The sequence below is a fragment of the Acartia tonsa genome, chromosome 3 (genome assembly GCF_053477335.1).
Source record: "Acartia tonsa isolate MP-2025a chromosome 3, ASM5347733v1, whole genome shotgun sequence".
Classification (NCBI taxonomy): Eukaryota; Metazoa; Arthropoda; class Copepoda; order Calanoida; family Acartiidae; genus Acartia; species Acartia tonsa.
The window spans coordinates 7,006,693-7,021,792 of record NC_137262.1 but is presented as its reverse complement, the minus strand read 5'-3'; the positions used below and the strand labels follow the sequence as shown (position 1 = coordinate 7,021,792).

The 15,100-nt window shown below is 30.4% G+C and overlaps 1 protein-coding gene across 1 annotated transcript; it reads left to right on the top strand.

Annotated features, from left to right (window-relative positions):
* The first annotated feature begins 8,974 nt into the window (after positions 1 to 8,974).
* On the top strand, positions 8,975 to 11,127 carry LOC145315073 (72 kDa type IV collagenase-like). The gene is made up of 5 exons (XM_080155113.1): positions 8,975 to 9,079; positions 9,457 to 9,543; positions 10,051 to 10,109; positions 10,589 to 10,639; positions 10,783 to 11,127. The coding sequence occupies exons 1-5, from the start codon at positions 9,021 to 9,023 to the stop codon at positions 10,866 to 10,868; spliced, it is 342 nt and encodes a 113-aa protein (XP_080011239.1). The 5' UTR covers positions 8,975 to 9,020; the 3' UTR covers positions 10,869 to 11,127.
* The last annotated feature ends 3,973 nt before the right edge of the window (positions 11,128 to 15,100 follow it).

Here is a 15,100-nt window from a genome sequence, read left to right as displayed (position 1 = left end):
TGTCACAGTTGTAATCTCATAACTGCCAAGGAGGAGCTTGGCTAGGACTTTAAAGGACTTTCATAATCAATAATAAGGATGATTAATTGCAATGCTTTGAACAATAATGAGATAATCACAAGAGAGAGAGAAAATGAGAAAGAGTGTGAAAAACGAGAATGAAGGACAGACAAGAGAAAGAAAGAAGAGAAGGAAGAAAGAACAAATAAAAACACTAACAGGAAGAAGGAAGAAAGAACTGTTTCGGAACGCAATGCCTAGCCGTTCTCGAAATCTTATCTCGAAGCCTCCCGAATGACCAACATAGTGAAGTTTACGAATGTGTATTTATTACCATGAAAACAGTAAGTCTAAAACAAAAATATAAGAATTAATTACATAAAATTAATTGTTATTATTTTTTAGCATCAAGGTTGCGTGATTTTAATTTAATAAAAAATATGAATTTTCTAAAAAACTTAAAATTGGCACGAATCATATTAAATCGCATCAGAAATTGATAATTTTAGAATAAAATAATCAACGATATAAAAGTAAATATTCGTATATCAAAACTTAGCAGTTAAATGGTCTATTTGCTGAAAAATTAATGATTTAAATTTCTTCATAAAATTGTACCATTCTACGCTTATTTTCAAGAACTAAAAGATAAATTCTTACCACATATGATGTCAAACTAAGCAGGAAGGCTTATTTGAGATCTTCCACATATCAGAGCGCATGTATATTCAAGCAATACATTATTTTCATTCACGTAGCTCCTCACATGGGAAATATCAAAGGAAAAGTGCGCGTCTCTTTTGTTTGTTTACAAGCCACGCGCGGAGATAGTTAGGAATGCCACGTAACACACTCATTCTCTGGGAAATTCTGGTGTAAGGAAAAAGGGATTAATGGGTTCGAACTTGCCGGGGAATACAAGAAATACATACCGACACAAGAACAGAAGGAAGGAAGAACAAATAAAAACACTAACAGGAAGAAGGAAGAAAGAACAGAAGGAAGGAAGAACAAATAAAAACAATAACATACAGAAGGACTATCGGAGAGAAGTAAGGAAAAAATTCAAAAGGAAGAAAGAACAGATAGAAGAACTACCAAATAAGGAAAGGAAGAACAGACAGAAGGAAGGAATTTGTCTAACCCAATAATTTTGAAACTTTAAAAGCACTTAAATTAAAGCTCAACTTTGTGCCTTAAAACAATGAAGGTTTAAAACTATCAAATGTAAAAATTCCTTAGGGTTTAAAAAGGGTTTAAATAAGTCTATTCAAAAAAATTTAAAATCTGATCTAATTGGGGCAATGCTGCCTTAATGTTCACATACTTTAATAATTTAAAATAATTTGCAGAAGAACAATAAGTCTTTGAAACCCCTAAAAGTTTTGGATGACAAGAATGTTTATAATTCTATTTCCAAAGTTCTTATCTATGGCCAAATATTTTCTTTGGTAATACAATATCCTCAGCTGACAAATTATAATATTGTTTTCATAGTTTCCCTAAAAAAATGTTTTTTTTTTTTAAATATTTATAATACCTTTTCCAGTCTGGCTTTGAAACTGATTAATATCCGCTGGTTTAGAACCGGTTTCAGCCTTTCTGAAAAATCATGTGTAGCATGTATTACAGACAATTTTATATGAATAAAAAATCATGAGATCAATACCAGTTTTGTTAGCCAGGGCCTTCGGCCTCTCGGGCCTTTCAAAACTGGAATCAATCTTATAATTTTTCAATTTCCATACGCGGAAACTTGTTTTTAATACAAGGGAATAAATATTTATTCCTAATATCAAATACTAAATTCATTTTGTTTTGAATGACAAGTTTTTTTCTTCTTTTGAGACAGCAGAATGACGTTTATTGTTGAGAAATATCCTAGTATTATGTTTTCAATTATCTATAGTAAGAAATATAATATCAAACAAGGATTAATATGTGTTGTAGTATTTTTAATAATGCAATATCTTATTACAAAAAAAAGATTAGTTTTGTACATTTTATAACACTGCATTCAATCAATTTTCCTTTAAAAAGACTTTTACGTATAGTCACTTTAAAGGAAGGAAAGTTGAACACCCTATAGGTATAGTGAAGTTTCACTTTAAAAAGGATGAAATCAATGCCCAATTTAATATTTCTGGCTTTGGTTTTCAAACTTGTTTCACTTTTGATTATTTAGAGGAGTAAACATCTAGGATGGTGTATCAAACCCCCTTACAACAATACAACATCCCCCTAATGTTGTCTTTTATTAAACCCCCCAAAAGTTCGCATCTCCTTCATTTTAGGTTGGTGCAAAAATTCAAAAAGAAGAGTAAAATTTCTCGAATTCCTTCTGACAAAACCACGTGCACGCCACTATATTGCACAAAACATTGAATAGTGATACCATATATAATAAATCACTATAGAAGAAATATTGAATAAAAATAGCAAAAACAAAGTTATCTGATATCGTTTTTTTTATTGTAATGTATATGAAATCTTTCTTTTAATAATAAACACATACTATTTTATAGATTATAAGGTATCTACGCATTCTGATTTCGTAGAGGGAAAGAATATAGCCTATAACCAAAATTAGACTTAACTTTAGAAATACAAAAGAACCAGAAGCCCCTGTGAAGCTTCTCTAAAAGGCGTACCTTATCAGTATAATGGTTGGCGAGATCTTAATAAACAATCAAAATATATTATTCAGAGACTTTATCTCTGTTGCAACTAACTCAGACCCACTATCCAATGATAAAGGATTAAATGGTCTAGAAAAAAAGTGAGTTTTCTTTCCAAATGTAATTGTAAACGATCTGAAAATGGTAATTTCCAACATTATTATACAGTATCAAAGGTTATAAATATCCCTTTGCTTTACAGTGTGGCTAGTATTCACCCCCCTTAAAGTTCTTTTTAAGAATGTTTTCAATTTGAAATAAAAATATTTTTGATCCTATTCATGTTTGCTTTACGTATTTAATTTAAAAAATGGTTTAAAAATATATTGAAGAAAAAAAATAGTTGAGGGCTTTCTAAATAAGCCAAGAATGGAGCAAAGCATCCCTGGAATAAAAGGCTTGTAAATTCAGAAGTTTTAGAGATCTTAATAACATCGATAAGAAATAACATTTAACTTATATAAAGTGCTTAAAACTTTAAGACAATAAAAACAAAATAATTCATGTTCTTTTTGCATGTTCAATACAGTTCTTTAAATTGTCCCATTACAAAAAAATAAATTTAAATTGGTTGATAAAATTGGTGCTTGAATATATAATTTTCAACGCCTGTTCAGATTTTAGAGATTTCTTTTTTATTTTATGTTTCTAAATTCTTTTTGTCTTGTCCTAAGTCTCTCTATATAAAGGCTTATTTGTAATAAAGTTCTCATTATATATATAAGAACATTTTTCCTTGTAAACTTCTAATAGCTCCAAAAATACTAAAAAATCATCAGCTCATGTTTGTCATTACTTTTCTTTTAGTCTAATCTTGCTTCTATAATATGGATATTTTGGTTCTTGTTTATATCCAATCTTCTTCAGAAATATCTTTTTATGAAGCATAAATGTAGAGTATTTTTTCCTAGTTTGAAACTGTATTTTTATTCCCTACTTACCCTATTGAGTTGGTTCAACAAAGGTTTATTTTTTCATTTCATACTGATTATAAAACATACCTCTCCATATTTTAAACTACCAAAGCCAAATTTTGTTAGAAAACAATACTATGAAAGATTATCTTTTATATTCTAAATATTTAACACATTTTTAAATGATTAATGTACCTAAAAATAACGCAAATTATTATATGATAATTAACCAACTACAATTGCACATTACCCTGTAATAACTAAGCAAAACTAATTAACAAAACATTATTCTGTAATAATCAAGCAAAATAATTAGCAGAACTCCATTTATACAGAGTTGCAAGAGAGATTAGCATTAACAAGAGTGAATATTTACAAAACCAATAAGTCATAGCCTCCATCTGTAAATTTCAGTTGCAGCCGCCAAGAATAATTAGCAGCCAGTGTTTGTTTCAGTACCAAAAAATCCCAGCTGCCAAAATTTTAGCCGCCGTAAAGATGACAGTTTAGTGCAAAGAGTTGCCTTGATGATTTACTTACATATTTGCTATGCCTTCTCTCAGCCTACGGTTGACCCGGTTTTTAAGAAATACTTTCACCCAGTTTTCATTTGGTACAGACCAGTATTTTGAAAAAATTAACATTTTAATTAAAACATTTCATTTATTTATCTCCTTCAAGCAGTATGTAATTACTTTGATGTTGCATCATATTTTTATATATTCTAATAAAGTGGTAATCTCATCTGGCTAAAACAACGATACTCACATATTTCAAATCCATTTTCAAACCTTTTCCCTTTAAGTACATCCCAAACCCCAAGTTTACCCCGACAAAATATACAAACTTTTGACAATTACAAATTGAATCAAATAAATGAATCACGACCCCTCATACTTCCAATAATAGTAATTTACAACAAAGAAAATTATAGAGAAGCTGCGCACCTTAAAACAAATAGTATACACACACAATGTATACAGCTGAATATATTTCCTAGATAATTAGCGGTAACCAAATTATTTCAAATAATCTAAAGGATTAGGAAATAAAAATTTTATTTTTCAAGTATAGCTTCATAACCCATTAATATATGCTGAATTAGAACCGGTTCTCAGCCATACTGAACAATCATGTGTAGCATCATATTACAGACAATTCTTGGCTTGCAAAACTGGCTTTAATCTTATAATTTTCCACTTTAAAATCCGTGGAAAACTATCTATAATACGATGCGATAAATAATTGAATCAAATAATTTTTGAGCTCTATATTGTAGGATTATTATTATTAGGTTTGATAATAAAATTTTATGTTACATACAGGGGCGTCCAAGCTTTTTATTTTTTTGGGGGGGGGGGGTAATTTAGATTTTATCAAAAATTTAGTATTAAAAATGCGCGCGAAGCGCTCAAAAATTTTTTTTGTTAGAGATTTTCTATTTTGGGGGGGGGGGATTTACCCCCCCAAAATTGTTTGGGCACCCCTAGGGTAGGGGTAAACTTTAAATCGGGGGGGGGGGGGGGGGTAATCGCCCCATTACCCCCCCCCCCCTTGGACGTATATGTCTACATACATGGGATTTTTTGTACCTGTCGGGATTTTCAAATGCTAACTATTTACTGAATTCATTAACATAAGCTAATGTTAAATATTGGTGTTTTAAGGAGGTTAGTTTAGGTTTTATTAAGCCGTTATTGTTCAAGAAAAGTTAAAATATTTTTTTTGAGAAGCGACATCCATCCTCTCCTGAGTAAATGGTGGCATGATAGGAACAATACTTTGTTAATGAGTGATGGAATATCAGGGATTAGGTACACATAGCTAATTTTTTTTCTAGATGAGATTTCTCTTTAATCCTTAAAATAGCTTTACATAAATCTTCCACAGTGGGATCTTTTGAAAAAAATCGGGACATCCAAAAAATCTAAAATCGACTTTTATCTATCCTAGGACCTAATAATGGCTGTAAGTAGACAGCTAGAAAAGAAATTTTTTAAAAATATTAATTTTTGGCGGGTTTATGCCATTTTTAAAAAAGGTAGTGAAAAATTTCTTTTCAGTTTTGATGATTTTCCAGATTTTTTTACACAATTTTTTCAAAGCAACAAAAAATACATTTATGTTCATCTTATGAAAATAATTTTTGATTGAGGTACTTTTCAGATACCTGTACCAATGTCTAATTAAAGAAAAATTTTAAAAAATATTTTTTTAGTGGTGTAAATTGACATTTTGTGAGAAAATTTCACCAAAAATATTAAGATTTTTAACCCCAAAAAATCAGTTTTCTCCATTTTACTCAAAAACGGACAGGAGGCCCCGGGTTTTGCAATAATAATATCAATATACAACATGTATTGTGTATAAAACAGTTTTCACAACCTGGGGCCTCTTGTCCGTTTTTGAGTAATTGAGCATTTTACATTGCATGGTTTGAACAATTTCGTTCTTGTTAATTTCAAATTTTCCCCTGTTAGAGGGGGAAGGCGTCATTTTAAAGCCCAAAGTCATCTCTGCAATGTTTTCAAACTTTTTGAGGCGGATCTTTCTTTACTTCTGCATTATTTGCCTCCGGCCAACCGTTTCGCCGTTATTTGCCGCCGTTGGCGTGATTTTTAACGATTTTTGCCGTTCTCGCGGTTTTAATGGACATTTAAGGGTTAAAGGAGTCGTTAAATAAAGATGACTTAAAAATACTTTTATTATAGCAATTAAATTTGCTAAATTTCATGTGTTCTAAAAAAAATTGTAGTTCTAACTGGTTTTGGTCCAGCAGAAATTCAAATTGGGGATTAATTATAATATTGCAAAAACATTATATACGCATCAGAGAGAGAGAGAGAGAAATATACGTTTGAGAGAGAATATAATTTGAGTAATTATGTTTATATTCTTATACAAACTTTAAATGAAGATAGCTAGACTTAGAATAAAGGTATCAACACAAAATCAAAAGTGTTTTGAAAATTATGTTATTGTTGTTTATATCTGTAAAAAAAATATTTGAAAACATGCCTTATAAGTGTCCAATTTTACTTATACTGGACCTACCTAAAAATGCCGGGACTCGAACTGGGTGCACCTGACGCTATATTCTTGTTCACAAACATTGTTTGCATTGAAAAAATATTTACATAGACGTTGATTTTGTTAAAATATTCCTATCCTAACTAAAGTTATGAAGTTTTATAGATTTTTAAAAAATAGGGTAGCTTCGCTCCTCCAAAACAGCAAGACGTACTTACCAAATGCACATTAGAAGTTAACAGAGGCAAAATTTAAGTTATTTCCGAGTTAAAGCAAAAGAAATTACATCATTTCTTCAAATACAAGCTTATTTATTGAAGTTTACTTTTGTCTACTCTAAATGTCCCGTTTTTTAGCAAAAGATCCCACTGTGTCTTCCCTATTACATTAGGTTTGTCAAATTAAAAATTTGGTATTGGGTTCCACCTGTAAATAAGCCAAGGCATTTTCTACTCTTAGTTTCAATACATGTCATTAACCACTATGTTATCCCTGATAAATACTTCCTCATCAGTAAACAGAATAATTAACTTAGTTTTTACTTTTTTCTTTTACATATATAATCAATGTACATTTATAGTATAAGAATAGATTTATAGTATGCCTTAGAAACCTATATATTATCCAGTGGGTTAGACCGAATCTCAGCCGTACTGAAAAATCATGTATAGCATCATATCACAAACATTTTTCCACTTATACTAAAATAAAAATCATAAATCAATACCAGTTTTTTAGAATATTGTACAAACATAACTCTGATGAACTAAATAATTCCGCAGAAGTTGATGTTTATCCCCAATGGTTATAATTAAAATTACTCCTCCTGTAGATCAAACTTTTATATAAAAAAAACAGTTAGACATTGTTAGTATAAACTAGATCAAGTATCCAAAGTTGAAGTGCCAACAAATGAGAGAGTACGTGATTTTTTCAAATTAATTTGGGTACCAGCATAATTTACAGTCCGATGTCCGCTCCCTCCTTGCTTGTTACTGGTAGGCGTTTCTTTAATTATAAAAAAAATCTTAGAAATCTTTAATTTTCATCTGTCAAATGAATTTTAAATGTAAATGCATAATAAATACAGGTTCATTTTTAACAGCGAAGTCACTCAACAAGTTGAGACACTGGTATATGTACTTTTCAATGTGACCAACTAATCATTTTTTCAAAAATAAACTTAAATATCACTTTTAATTGAAATCTTTTTACCTTTCCTTAACTTTCATGTCTTCTAATTGCTACTCTAATACCTGACAATTTTAGGCTTAGAAAATAAACTTTAGCGAAAATAATTTAATCAAATTTTCATAGCAATAATTTAAATGGAAAATGATTGACAATTTGTTTTTTTGTATAGCTTATTTTTCACAAGAAGCTTCGCTTATATTGAAGTTAATTGTCCTTGCTTGTAAATTAAATTTATAAATAATTTTTGCATATTTGAAACTCCTCTTATTTTTTAGGTGTGTCCAGACAATCATGCAAAAATGGAGGCAATTTTCCTTCAACCAAAAGTGGATCATCTAAAATGAACAAGTGTTAGGTTAAACCCGTATGACAAGAGCTTTCAACAGGGAAAAACAATATTTTGAAAAAAGTGAGAGTTTATGTCTTAAAATTAAACCATCTTAATTAGTTATTCTTTGATAAGCATTCTACATAATAATTTGAATAAATGTGTTGTTCATTTATTTATCCTTTATTTCAATACAGAAACGTAATAAAAATATGGGAATTCCTCAAATAAATTTGGATTAGAACCTTTTAAAAAATATAGTGTTTTAATACTTAAATAAACTCGTTTAAATGCTATAAATACTCGAGCAATAAGAAACAGATAAAAATATTAATTGACGCCGCCAACCGCCGTTTTACCGCCGTATCCGCCGGAAATAGCGGTTTCCGTTATTTGCCGCTTTTCGGCGACGATCAGAAAAAGTAATTTTTTTGCTATGAAAAATAAAGTTCCACCTAAAATTTGGTAATCCTAGCTTTAAAATTGGCCGCTCTACAGACCTTTGATATTTAGCGGCTGGCCGCTATAAAACGACTAAGGAGCGGTCTGACCGCTTTGACAAGAAAAAGTAATTTTCTCTAAAAATGCACATGAACCACCAGAAAAAAATCATGTCTCTATCTGTAACAGGAGCCGATCTATAAATTTGGAAATTGGGGCCCGATCTGTAAGGGTTAAATTAGCGCTTGACAATTTTATCTTGAATGCTTTGGACTAAGAAAAAAAACAAATATAAACATTCATTTATAAATTTAAGTAAATATATTATGCAGCTTTAGTGTAATTTACATAATTAAAAGTAACATTTTAAAAATCCTAAAATCAACTTTAGTTGCACTTTAACTGTCTTCAGCAGAGGTTAATTTATTGCTAAAAATGTTGCGAATTATCGTTGCCATTATTATGCTGGTTGCTACTGTAAATTCTTGCACATCGTGAGTTGTTGAAATCATATTTTTATTTTGAATTTAAGTTTTATAAAAAATAGTTTCTGTACTTTTCTTCAGTAAATGTATTATTTAAAAGGAACATCTATAAAGCACCAAAGAAAAAACGGTCCCTTGGTCATACACATGTATTTTTTACCTTCAAGCTTGTAGTTTAAATGACCTATTGAATTCTAATATTTTTTAATGCCCTCCTCACTGCTCAAGTAAAAAAAACCGGCATTAGCAAACACTTCCTAAAATTGAATGAACAATAAAGGTATGATCTTACTTTTTTGAAATTATTGGTTTAAGTTTTCGTGTTCCTTTTCTCTTTATAATATTTCAACATAACGAAGATTCACAAAAAAATACAATATTTTTAGACGTCCAGATTGCCCAAACTGTGTGGAGACTGCGTGTAAAACAGATCTAGGACCTGATACTGGTAGTTCTTGTGTTTTCCCATTTATGTAAGTTATTCAATCAAAGGCATGCAACTATATATTTATATCTTTTCTTTAATAGCGAAGCTCTTCTATAATTAGTGTTGGTCCGTACGTCCGTACTTCCGTAACGGATAGCTCTTTTCGTTAATTTAAACAGGTTAGAATTGTCCTATCGATTTCAAACTTTGCATGATGATTCCTATAACAGTTAGGTACGATTTAGAAAGCGCAGCAACTCTATAATCGTTACCAAAAAGTCTGTACGTCCATTTCAAACTTGTTGATTTTTTAATTTGTGACAACAAAATTATCCGTCCTAAAAATGTAAGTATGTCCTTAAACAGTATCATCTATTTATGCAGTTTTGCAACAAATTTACTCACAATATTGTTTGTGCTTATGCATTAATATTCTGCTAAATCTGTTCTGACAATCTACCGGTGTTAATGTTCGTTTGACCTTCCATTTTAGAGCTTCGCTTTTATAGATGTTGCCATCCTTGTTTTTTTTGTTTTTACTAATGCTTTTTAGTTATAAGGGTAAAACTTATGACTCTTGCTCTGAATGGGTTTGGGGAGAAGGTTTTGAAGGTGATTGATTTTCTCTCTAATTAATTTTTTTATAAATTTTAAAATAACTCCTCAAAATCTTGTAGGAATATTAGTTTTTTTTTGTTATAGGCACTTAAATTAAATAAATAAATAAAATGTATTTTTTTAATTTATTTTTTTCAAGTTATATTGTGATATCCTAGTATATAAAGTAGTGAGTTATTTTTTGTCTGTGGCGAAGGATCTCACAAACCACTGAACCGATATGGTTCTCCTTTACAGTGAAGCGTCTTATAGATCAAAGGAAGGTTTTAGGCCATTTTAATTTTACATTTAACCCATCAGATGGTTTTAGGCTATTTTTCTGAACCACATATAACCCTTTTAATAAAGAGCCCCCCATAGGCTAGGGGCACAACCGCTAGTCTAACATAAGTTAATAAGATTTAGATATTCAATGATCTTTCACTTTATATTAAGAAACAAACAAAATAGTAATTAAATTGAAAAAAATCTAGGACAGTTTTGGTGTGCAACAGAGACGGACAAAGATGGCAATTATATTCCAGGTATAAAATCCCATATAATAATAAGCTTCTAAATGTTAACATTCACTTTTTGCATCCTTGAAAACCAAAATCAAACAATAACTGTCAAAATTAAATAGAACTTCAATGACAATACATTGATTTAAACATAGATAACATTACAGGTGAAGGAAAATATGGTTTTTGTGATTGTAACAGCAGCCAATGTGGATGTGAGACTCTAGACGACGAAGAAAATTATTTTTGGTAAAAAGTAGAGACCAAAAACAGAATATTATGTATATATTCAGATTTTGAAATATTGATTTTACAGTGCTTTTCATTAGTAGCGCAGCTACTATATAAATACGATATGTCTGTGTATATACCTGCCTGTATACAAAAATAACATTAGAAGCTAAGTAAACAAAGTAGCTGGCTGTTTTATTTCTAGTATTTCTTGCATAGATATCACGGATATGAATACAATTAGTTTTCACAACAAAAAGCAAAGAAAAAATATTTTTGCTGTGCTACGCAAATATTATTTTTTTTGGATCTACTGCAGTTGACGGTAAAATATTGCTGGTAACGAATATTTCCAAAAATCTATGAATTTTAAAGGCTGCTAGCTGCCAAACGGCTGAACCTACAGATCATGCCCGCACACTATTTTAAGCGGCATAAGAAGGCCTACAAATAATCTGGAATAGCCAAGATCCAATAATGCACAGGGAAAGCTTCACTTCGCGCATTTCTCTGCACTGCGAGATAATTATGCATTATTGATTTATGGCTATTCCAGATTATTTGTAGGCCTTCTTATACCGCTTATAACAGTGTGCGGGCATGATCTGTACGTTCAGCCGTTTGGCAGCTAGCAGCCTTTGAAATTCATAAATTTTTGGCAATATTCGTTACCAGCAATATTTTACCGTCAACTGCAGTAGATTCAATTTTTTATTATTATTTAGCAAACGAATGTTTAAAAACCGTATTTATAAACTTGTTTCGTAAATTTTTTTGTTTTTATTGATTGCCTGAACTTTTTTGTGTGATTTTATCTAGATTTTAAAATGTTAAATAGCTGATTTCTATAAAGCATACTATATTAAACATTAATTGTTATTATTATCCTCAGAAACAAAGAAAAAAAGAAAAACAAACATCTTAAATCAGCAAATCAATTCTTTTTGACCTTGTTTAATTTGCTGCAAATAGTTATTTCGACCTTGAAAAGGCTTTTGATAGTGTACAATATTTGATATCGGTAAGTAATCAACGGGAATACACAATGAAGTAACAGTGTTTCTGCAATGTTTATAATCTTATTCTAAGATTTTTGACTGGTAAATCTCATAGGATTAAAACTATATCATCCACAATTATCATTGACGGTTGGTTGAAATTAATTTGTTACAATTATAAATACTAATGAATATAATGTAAATACTAATCACAAATAGAAAGTGGCAAGAAGTGTAAAAGGTTTATATATTCAGGGACATGGTTGTAGATGAAAGTTTATGAACTATAGACATAAAAAATGAAACCTACTGCTGCTATGTTAGGCGCATGACATCAATAGTAGGAGTAGGGGGAAGTCCTTGTCCCATCAATATGTGCAACTCATTACCATGCAAGGTTAGAACTGTCAGAACTATATACCGCATTTCTAAGATGTGAAGTAAGTTGCGTTGATAGGGCTAAAACCCGAAGTGACACTTTACCCACTAGAGGTAATTGTAGGTGAGGTTGTGGAATTTTGTTTAATACTAGCGGCTACGCCCCTAGAACTCTAGGGGCACTTAAGGTAGGAGGGGAAAAAGTGTACCTCATCCCATTTTATACTTTAAAAAGAGTAAAAAAAAGAGTTTAAAAAGAGTAAAAAAAAATATTTTTTTTTAATGGAGGGGGGGAGGGGGTGAAGACACCCTCCCCAAAAATAGTTTAAAACCTTCCCAGGACCTGTAAGAAGCTTAATTGTAAAGGAGAACAATATCGGTTTAGTGGTTAGCGAGATCCTTCGGGACAAACAAAAAAACGCTTACTTTATATAATAGGATAAGCAGCGCCACTTGTCTCAAAGGCATTAGGATAGTGTTTGCCTATGCCTCGAGTTAAACTTCCTTGATTTTTTAAATACAGACAAAACAACTAAATGTTTTATTAAAAAGAGTTCAGATATTTTGGGGGAAATGGGTTATCACAACACATGACAAACTAAGCCCTCAATCATAATCTTCTAAAAAGTAATAAAATACAAGGAAGAAAAATTGCTTAAAATATAATATTTATAGTACTTAACGAAACTTCCATTATTTACTGTTTTATCCCTGGTTTTCTATAGTTGAGAAAAAAATAGGATTTGGACTTGAGAACAATAAAATTAACTTAGGATAATAATAAAGATAAAAATAAAAAGCTGAATCTCGAATAAACCATTATTTCTTAAAAGGTTTCCTTTTTTCAGCTTAGCATAATCAAAGAATATTTATTCACTATAATCTAGAATTGCTTTGCTTCTTTCTATATCACCTTACAAGAGGCTAAGCCCCTAGCATTTAGGGCTCTGAATTCTGAAGGGGTGGGGAAAGCAAAAATAGCCAAAAACATTCCCAAGATTAAAGTTAAAAAGTCTAAAATCATCCCAGGACCTATGTGAAGATTTCAGAAAATGTAGAACTTAAGCTACAGACAAATAGACCTTTATTACTAGTACAATTTATAATAGGAAATAGTCTTTTTTTCATCTTTAGAATTGTTGTACCTAATCCTAGGTTTAGGTGAGTACCATTATAGGGTAACATATAGAATACTAATATATAAGCAAGGTTCTGACACAAAATAATAAATAAAACCAGGTAAGGTATAGGAAATAACAATAAAAATAGTCGATAAATAACTAAAAATAAATACAACAAAGCTTTTCAATAAGAAAGTTTACTTGTATGGCCTACAAAAATTGGTATTATTTTTAAGAGGTTTAGTAAGATGAAATATTAAAACTCATTGTAGATATATTTGTTATTTCTTACTTATATTCAAGAAGGCCAAATGATTTTTTTTCATAATTGGCCAAATCCTAAATAATTTCTTAGGCTAGCCTAGAAGTTAAGGTTTTATAAGTCTTCCCTTTTGTCATACTTAATCTCGGTCTTTTCAACAACAGGTAAAATTCTTTGTTTAATTTTCAAAACTCCTCTCTTCATTGTCAAAGTTATTCTTGTTATCTGATATAATGAAGATTTACTTTATTAAGTTTCATACTGAAATTTATGTTGTAAATTAGCTAATATAGGAGCAGAGTAATTTATAGTTTATTTATAAACATCGATAAATTTTCATTTAAACAAGGATGACAACATTCATATACCAAAGCAAAACTGCCTAATTGTCGTAGGAATTATTATATCAAATCATAAATCAACATAATCATTTTTCGTGTCAAAAGTTAGGGCTAAAAATTTACTTCTTTTTAATGTTTCTGATACATTTACTGAAGATTCTAGACTTAAGTGTATACATTACAGGAATCTTTATACAAGATTTGAAACTGAAGATACGACTTTAACAAGTCTTAGGTATCAATTGTAAGGTAGCTTCGCAACGAAAAAAGATAAATTGTTAAACTTAATTGCAAAACAAAAAAGAAGTAAAATAATTTTAGAGTTATATGGAAACTTTTTCTTGACCCACTTACATTAGATAGACAGATCATTATTAGGATCAAAAACAGTTCACGGTAAAATGATGCTTAATCGAACATTTTAACTACAAGAAGTAAAAACTTTCTAAGCTATCAGCTTATTTGGAATAGCAATTACTCAACAATGCCGTTATCTTGCAAAAAAATCAATCTGTGTATGTTTTCTTTAGTCAGGCATTCATGTGCATAATCGTGTCTTAGCTAATCCATATAATCTATAACCATTCTATCCGGTCATAAGAATGTGTGAACGTACGTTCTGTCGTCGGGCTTAAGGTTCTTATTTGATTTACAAATGTTCCATTCCAGTTGAATTTTATCGTGAACTGTACCAGATCCGATCGATGTTTTTACATATATTTGGACAGAAACAATAATAATATATAAAGTTTTTCATGAAATACAAATGAATGTCTAACTAACAGTTTAATAAGATTAAGATATCTTAAACTTCCAGGACAGAGGATCCTATCAAGCATGGGATTATTTTGTCAATTTTAATTTAGGCGAACGGACGGACAGAAAGACATCATTCTACTTTGTATTATAGATAACAGCACTAATTGAAAGTGGTCATGGTCGTTTTTTTCTATTTTGTGAATGTTTGTCTATCTCCTGAATTGGAAGAAAGTTGCATAGAAGCATAAATCTTGTGGTAATTCATGGATAAGGTATGGTCGACTTATTTTTAGCGAGGTTTCTTTATTATGAACTAGAGGCCTCTAGTGGCACTTTAAATGTTTTTTTTTATATTTAAAATATGGCTATTTTGCGTTTGACATTTATGTTTCGTT

Excerpts from the sequence above, each read along its gene's own strand:
- LOC145315073 (XM_080155113.1), top strand. The coding sequence starts at position 9,021 with ATGTTGCGAATTATCGTTGCCATTATTATGCTGGTTGCTACTGTAAAT. Across the intron at positions 9,080-9,456 it reads ACTGTAAATTCTTGCACATC|ACGTCCAGATTGCCCAAACT; the intron begins GTGAGTTGTTGA and ends CAATATTTTTAG. Across the intron at positions 10,640-10,782 it reads AGATGGCAATTATATTCCAG|GTGAAGGAAAATATGGTTTT; the intron begins GTATAAAATCCC and ends ATAACATTACAG.